At 37.9% G+C, this 7,655-nt stretch overlaps 1 protein-coding gene across 1 annotated transcript; it reads left to right on the forward strand.

Annotated features, from left to right (window-relative positions):
• Positions 1-140: 140 nt before the first annotated feature.
• Positions 141-7,376, forward strand: vtcn1 (V-set domain containing T cell activation inhibitor 1). The gene is made up of 5 exons (XM_073473953.1): positions 141-172; positions 902-966; positions 4,732-5,091; positions 6,307-6,558; positions 7,264-7,376. Exons 1-5 carry the CDS (start codon positions 141-143, stop codon positions 7,374-7,376), a joined length of 822 nt encoding a protein of 273 aa, XP_073330054.1.
• The last annotated feature ends 279 nt before the right edge of the window (positions 7,377-7,655 follow it).

Consider the following 7,655-nt stretch of genomic DNA (forward strand, 5'->3'; position numbering starts at 1 on the left):
GTGTGGCAGCAGAGTATGTGTATGAGGGATCTTTAGCTGAATGTTGGATATTTACATTAAGAGGAATGGCATGACTGGACCTTTGATTTAAGCCACAGGATCCAATTGTTTGTTCTTCTCAGGAGGTTTTGTCAGCAGCCATGGCTTCCCTCGGGCAGATCATCTTTTGCAGGTATGACCATATGGTTTGAATGTTCTCTACTGATGCTGATTCAATGCTTAAAAAAGCATATCAGTGTCTTTAGTGGTTGGTCGTAGCAAAGGACATTTACTTATGTAGCAATTTCCTATTACTTTGTACTTACTTTGAGTTTTTCTGTCTTATGCTTATGTATACTTATACTACACTACATGTCAGAGAAAAATCTTGTACTTTTTGACAGCAGCAGTTGCTGGTACTTTCAGACTTCAGATTGTAAAATACAGTACTATATTAAATGTTAAACCAGGAGTTCTCAACTTTTTTTGGTAAGTGGCCCCAACAAAGCAGTGTCCAATAGGGGCTCTTTGTCACATTTCATATGTCTATAAACTGCTACAGACTAGATCCATCTAGACCAGCTACAGTAATAAAATCCTACTTTTGCTTTGATGCGCTAAGAATCTGACAATAATTAATACATAATAACAACACATTGGTCACTGTAGAATGAAGACTTTTTCTTTTGATGCTTTGAGCACATTTAGCTGACCTTTAATGCAGAACTTTTACTGCCACAGGAGCATTTTTTAGATTGTTGTCTTGATATTTTCATTTGAGTCAATGATATGCTTCCATTCCTGGGTGCTTAGAATTCTACATCAAGAGCAGCTTCTTGTCTTGGTTGCTGTGAAGTTAATCTACAAGTTGATGTTGGCAGTGTGTCTGTTCCCTAACACTTTCCTGTGTCTGTGTCTGCAGCATGATTACCCTCATCATCTTATTCTCTGCCCTCATCATCCTCATCCTATCCTTGGCCTTGACAGGTAAGACCTGTTGATCCTTGTGAGATACTGTGATCATTAGGGAAGACACTGTCAGGCCTGAGGGGAAACATGGGTGTGTTCCACACAAGCTGTTTGTCCTTACTAAAAAGTAGCTAATTCCTGTGGTTGACAACACACCACACAAAAGAAAACATCTGGATGTGTCTGGTTTTGCTGTATGCATGTTGTTCTAAATGCATTTCAATGTGTATTTTCTATCTAAGATTAAAACAAAATTGTAGGAATTTACATGCAAGGAGGATAAAAAAAAAAAAAAAAACCTGCCCACTGCTTGTTCCTTCACCATTCTTCTTTTTATTCAGTGTTGACATTAAGTTTTGGTTACAGATGTATGTTAGGTTCAAGGTTCAGGTAGAGTTAGGAGGGTTGGGATGCTCCACCTGCAGCAAAGAATTCTAGGATATGTGTCTGAGTCTTGGGGAACAAGATGAAGTGCAGTATGCAGCATTTTCCCTAGAGTGCTGTAGGGATGACGTATTTTTGTAGGCTAACCCGGAAGTAATCATCACCCTGGTTCCCTCCACAAAAATCCTATGGGATTTTTTTATTGGATTTTTGAATATTGCCAGAAATAATCTCTGTGATAAACACAAGTTTATGATACTTATATGTTTTGTTCAGCAAGATAATCTGCACAGATGAACACCACTTTTGTGATATTTGAAGCGTAAATTAAATCTCCAGACATAAAAAACTAATGTTAGCCTATAAACAGACTACATCATGGTCACATGACTTAACATAAAGTTAGAGTTAGAATAGTTTGTAACTAAAGTTGGCCTGTAAAGACGGACTAGATGAGTCTCCGTGTTCGCTGTGAGGAAGTTTTTTTTTTTTTTTAAACTCTTTATTTATTTTGCTTTTTTGTTTTACATAAACAAGAGTCATTGCACAACAATGCAATTCACCAAAATGATAGAAGATGAAGAAAAAGAAAAAGAAAAAAAAAAACAAACAAAAAAAAAACAAAAAAAAACAGAGTAAAGTAAAAAAGTAACAAGTGGATGTGGGGCACACCCCTCTGGTTGCAGCTTTCATCGCTGTCCATTACATCTGCTGCATATTAGGTTCTTCTTTTTTCGTATACACAAACCATTTCTGCCACCTTTGGTCCAAGGTCCCTGCTTTCATTCTTAGACAGTAAGTCAGTCTTTCCATCAAGTAAATCTCCTCAACAATATCCAGCCACTGCCCTGGACTTGGAGGGTCACTTTTCAACCAGTTTCTTGTTATGGCCTTCTTACATGCCAAGATCAATATTTTGAAAAGATACAGGTCCTTCTTTTGAATAGTATCTTCTGGAGACAAACCCAGATACAGAGTTCGGGGGTCTCTGGGTATCCTGTAAGAAAAAATCTTTTCCAGAATCTGAACCACTCTGTCCCAGAACCCCTGCAGTTTTACACAAGACCAAAAAACATGTGTGTGATCGGCACTCAACTGCCCACATTTCCTCCAACATTGCTGCTGTTCACCTATTTGTTTATTTTTGATGTGTGGTGTGATGAAAAAGCGAATTAAATTTTTCCATCCAAACTCCCTCCATCTTTTAGAGCTGGTGGAGGTTTGTTGAGTTCTGCACATAGAATGCCAATCAGTGTCAGACAGTTTAATGTTCAATTCTCGTTCCCATTTAGATTTCACATATAGTGAGTTCCTTCCATTTTGTGTCTGTAGACCTCTATATAGCTTAGAAACAATCTTAACAGGCGTACATTTATATGCATTAGTGAATACTTCAATCACTTTGTTTTCTTCTGTAGAAACTCCTCTTTTGATTACTGTCTCATAGAAATGTCTTAGCTGTAAATATCTAAACAGGTCACCATTTTCTAAACCAAATTCTCTTTTGAGTTTTTCAAAAGTTTTGAAAGTTTTTCCCTCTAGGAGTGTACACCTCGCTGTAATCCCCTTATCTCTCCACCTTGCAAATGTGATGTCAGTTACAGCGGGACTAAACAGAGATGTTTGTGAAGGCCAAATTAAAAGTTTACTGTCTCCTTCTAGTTTATACTTTTTAACTATCTCATACCAATTTTTAAAAGCATTCTCCAAGATTAGATTTCCTCCCTTGTGGTCTGTGTGTTGTTTTCCACCTAATCTGGTTTGCGGTGGAGAATCAACCAAGTTCAGTTCAATGTGCTTCCACCTAGCTTGGTACTCGGGAGAGCACCAATAGACAAAATATCTCATCTGGGCAGAATAATAGTATTCCTTTAGGTTTGGTACTGCAAGGCCGCCATGTTCTTTGTCAATTTGAAGTGTTTTAAATCTTACCCTTGGTCTTGCTCCAGCCCAGATAAACCTTGATAACTGTTTGTCCCACATTAAAAACTGTGAGTCTGGGATTCTGACAGGTAAAGATAAAAAGAGGTACAGTAACCTTGGCAACAGGTTCATTTTCACTGCCTCGATCCTTGAACTAAAGTCTAACCCTAGTGTGGACCATTTTTTAATGTCTTCTTGTATCTTGTCATTTATTATTTTGTAGTTTATTTCGTATATATTATCAAGTTTCTGACTAATTAACACACCCAAGTATTTTATTGATGTTGCTTCCCACTTCACTTTATATTTCAGCCTAATATCTTTACTTGGTGTGTAATTAAAAGAGAGAATTTGTGTCTTAGCTATGTTCAATTTATAACCAGACTTTTGACCATACTCATCCAGAGTCCCCATGAGTTTAGGGAGTGTTGAGTTAGGATTTTGAAGATAGATAATAATGGCTGTGAGGAAGTTTAATGTCCCGACAACCTCTGTAGTCTCATTTAGACACTTGTTAGCAACAACCACTTTTAAGACACATAAGAGCTTTATAATTAAACTGCGAGAAATGTAATGATGTATTTTATGTTGTAGAACAAAACGTGTAAATATGATCAGCCTGTGGTAACCGCACACCTTATTTCAGGCTTTTAACCGCAAACCAATTAAAAAATCTCACTGACTTTGAGACGAGGGAACGGAAGTGCAAAAATATTAACTGGTTTCCGGGTTTTAGGACTACAAACGACACCACTCTGCTAGAAATCATTTCAAGCACATACTTTGACTATGGCTGCACAGTCCTCTAAAAAATATTTTTAATTTGTATCTGACTCCAGATCAACATCAGAATATTGAAAGTGTAATGGTTGATGAGATATAGTAAAAATATTCAAAAGTGTTGATGTTAAAGGTTCTCATTCTATCAAGTTTATTAAATACAATACTCACTTGTTGATATGTACATTGAAGGAGTTATTGGTCACTGTAATAACTACTTCTATTTTTCATGTTAGCCATGAAGGGACCCTTCCTAATGTGAATCCAATAAAAGATATCAGGGACAAAGTTCAAAGTTGTCACTAAGAGCAAATAATCATTCCATAGAACATCTGAAGTTGATGTGAGATTTCAGCAGTCAAATCAAACACATATCTGACGGACTTATGGGGTTTTAGATCAACAGTGTTTCCTTGTTGAGCCGCTAGAGAGGGACAGTAATGAAAGCAGGGAATTTTGTTCTTTTTTGATTGTAACTTTGAAAAAACTAATTTGATTTGACTAACTCAGACTGATGGCCTGTTATCTTCCTTTCGCAACTTAATAATGGATTTTCACACAGAACTTGGATTTGGGTTTTGTCCCCCACCTCTTGTAAAGCTCTTCTAATCACTTTGGAAGGGGACCTCTTCATGGGCAGATATATTGTGAGTCTGTGCTTGTGTCCTTGTCCCACAGGCCCCGCAGCCTTCCCAGGCTCTACGCCCTCGGTGATGAGCAGCAACAAAAAGCCCATTGCCAACCTCGGCCAGGATGGGCTTCTCAGATGCTATCTTAACACAGCAGGAGAAAATCCCATAATCAACCGGGTGTCAGTCACCTGGGAGAAGAAGGGGCTGACGGGACTTGTTTACAAGTATGTGGATGGAGCTGTGGATCTTAAGGACCAGAACCCACAGTTCAAAGGGAGGACCCAGGGCTTCCCTGGTTCTTTAGTCAGAGGGAACGGCTCTCTGCTGTTGAGGGTTGTGAGAAGTAGTGACGAGGGGGAGTACACCTGCAGCATCAGCTCATCGGAAGGCAGAGGATCGGTCAACATACAACTCAGAACAGCAGGTAGGATGACTGGTCTCTCAGGTTTCACTGTGTTTGCTTTGAAAATTAATCTCTCTAAGAACATTGGTAACACTTAAGTTCCAGTATGTAGGATTTAGGGGGATATGTTGACAGAAATGGAAAAATACTATTCATAATTATTATTCATACTCTTCATTAGTGCATGATAATGTTGTCAAAACAGCTGGCATGTCTAACTTTGATACAATACCTTGACAGTGTATATCGATATTTGATATGCTTAATAACAAATTGACACAACATTGAGGGCATAGAATTTTAGATATTTTTTAAAAGATAAATATAACAAGGCTTGTGTACTGTGTGTTAAATTGGGATGAGGCGGGCCATGTTTGCACTGGAGGGTTGTCAATTCGCTGTCAGAGAGTAGAGGTAGCGAGATAGTGCAGCTGGTACTGGTGTGTCAAAATTGTGGAAACTAAGTATTGAAACCACTTCAAATATTTGAATTGGTATGTATTGAATATATTTTGACAAAAGTAGTGAATACTTTTGTTAACTTAGAATGAGCTTTTTAGATCTAACAAGGAAAATCTGGATACACCGTAGAAGGCAGAGAATCAAACCAATGTTTTTTGTACCTAAACCTAACCAGACCATGAACATGTTGTCACAACATAAAATTGAAAACTGAACCTTAAAAAAAATGTAAAGTTGCAACCCTCAGGAATGTAAAGTTGTTCCAACATTTATTTTGGCGACTGGGTTGTGAGGCGAGGGGTGATCAGTTGGTTGCTATCTGCAGCCACTCCACTAGATGCCACTAAGTCCTACACTGGGCCTTTAACCATCCATATTTAGCATTTATAAACATTTGATAGATTATTCACATTATTATGTATCAATAAGCAGACATAAGTGCATTTTTACTGTTAATTAATGTACAGTAATTATTAGTTAACATCTATGATTTTTTCCATGAAGATATATTTCATATTCATGCTATGCGGGGTCGAGGTGAGGTGAAACGTCTCCAAGAAACTGAAACAAGTCCAGTTGCCTATGATACAGCACTTAGAATTTCTTTCCTGCTGTTCTCCTAAAATGTGTTGTAATAAATTCAATTATTTTCTTTTGGACTTTACAGTCTTGTTTTAGATTAAAAGTAGTCAAACACAATGTGACTACTGACTGAAGTTGGCCAGTGGCCAGCATGTATTTGTGATTTTAACTAACCACTTTTTATTGTCTCAGCCTTTTCAGCCCCCACATTTAAATTCTCCAATGGCACCCTGTTTGCTGAGGCACGCAGGTGGTTCCCCGAACCGAACGTAACATGGTCAGACCATGATGGGCACATCCTGCAGGGAAGCACGAACTTCACACAAAACTCTGCAGGGATATTCAGTGTGGTCAGCGTGCTGCGGTCAGCAAACATCAGCGACACTTACACCTACAGGATTGAAAATAACCTGGTCATTGCCCTCTCTAGGGCAACTATATCAGGTATTATGGTATTATTATTTTATATCATTTTGTTTTAAGGAGATCTGTGAATTTCAAACTCTCTGTCATGAATTGGCATGAAGATAACTGGCACAGTCCAAACCAGGATATGCTGGTTTTACACAGGAAGTTCAGTTTACTCAACACAAGTACTCAGTCAGCTGTTTAGTGTCTCTTGTGGCTCAGTGGGAGCTTTAGAAAGTCTGAGAAAATAACTGATGATGTCAGCAAGGTTATTTTTTCAGTTCTGTTATTAGTTTGTTATCTCAGATTGGGTCACAAAGACAGTTTGACAAACTGGAGTGTGGAGTTTGACAGACAGGTAAGTTTATCAGGCAAGAAGGATAAAATGTAAGACACTGTTGAGGGGCATCATAGGTAATATAGGATTTATCCTGCAACAAAAAATATCTTGTATGACCATATTCAGGACTAAAAGTTAGAATATTCAACCTCTGCTGCTTTGACTTTACCTGAATGCTCAACTTCATGGCAGTGCAATAGTGAATAACTGGAATGCTCCTTTAATTTCACCGACATCTAGCAGGCATTTCTTCTTTTTTCATATTGTACAGCAGAGTTTGAAATCCAAACAGAAAACTTAGACAAAAATACAAAATAAAATATATATTAAAGAACAAAACAAAAAAGATTGTATCATATTCAGCAAAAACTGAGATTTGAATGTCCTTTCATGTTTTCCAGGTTCTGAAGTATCAGCGAACACATACTTCATCTACAACGCCGCATCATCCCTGCTGGCATCAACTTACCTGGGCATTATGACAAGTGTCCTCTGCATCTATTATCTGACCTAATTACACACACACTCTCCGTGTGTGTGTGTGTGCGCGCATGTGTTATATTCAGTGTCAGGATTTTTCCAAATTTGACAGAAGCAATGAGTCAAAGTACATAAAAGCAGTTATTTCTGACGATTACGTTATTCATTTTTTTATTCATTCGGTGGGTGTTGTTGCTATGTAACAGCATTTAACTCTGTGGTGCATTTTCTCCGTTAGCTTTTTTTGTTAACATTTTCTTTGTACTTTCTCAGATGTATGTGTCATGTTTTATGTGAAGACTCAATCTGGATT

This window comes from Pagrus major, chromosome 9 (assembly GCF_040436345.1).
Source record: "Pagrus major chromosome 9, Pma_NU_1.0".
Taxonomy (NCBI): domain Eukaryota; kingdom Metazoa; phylum Chordata; class Actinopteri; order Spariformes; family Sparidae; genus Pagrus; species Pagrus major.

What these genes read in the sequence shown, in the direction of transcription:
- vtcn1 (XM_073473953.1), top strand. Translation starts at nt 141, where the DNA reads ATGGCTTCCCTCGGGCAGATCATCTTTTGCAG. An exon ending in GGGCAGATCATCTTTTGCAG is followed by an intron (nt 173 to 901) that starts GTATGACCATAT and finishes CTGTGTCTGCAG; the next exon opens with CATGATTACCCTCATCATCT. An exon ending in CATACAACTCAGAACAGCAG is followed by an intron (nt 5,092 to 6,306) that starts GTAGGATGACTG and finishes TTATTGTCTCAG; the next exon opens with CCTTTTCAGCCCCCACATTT.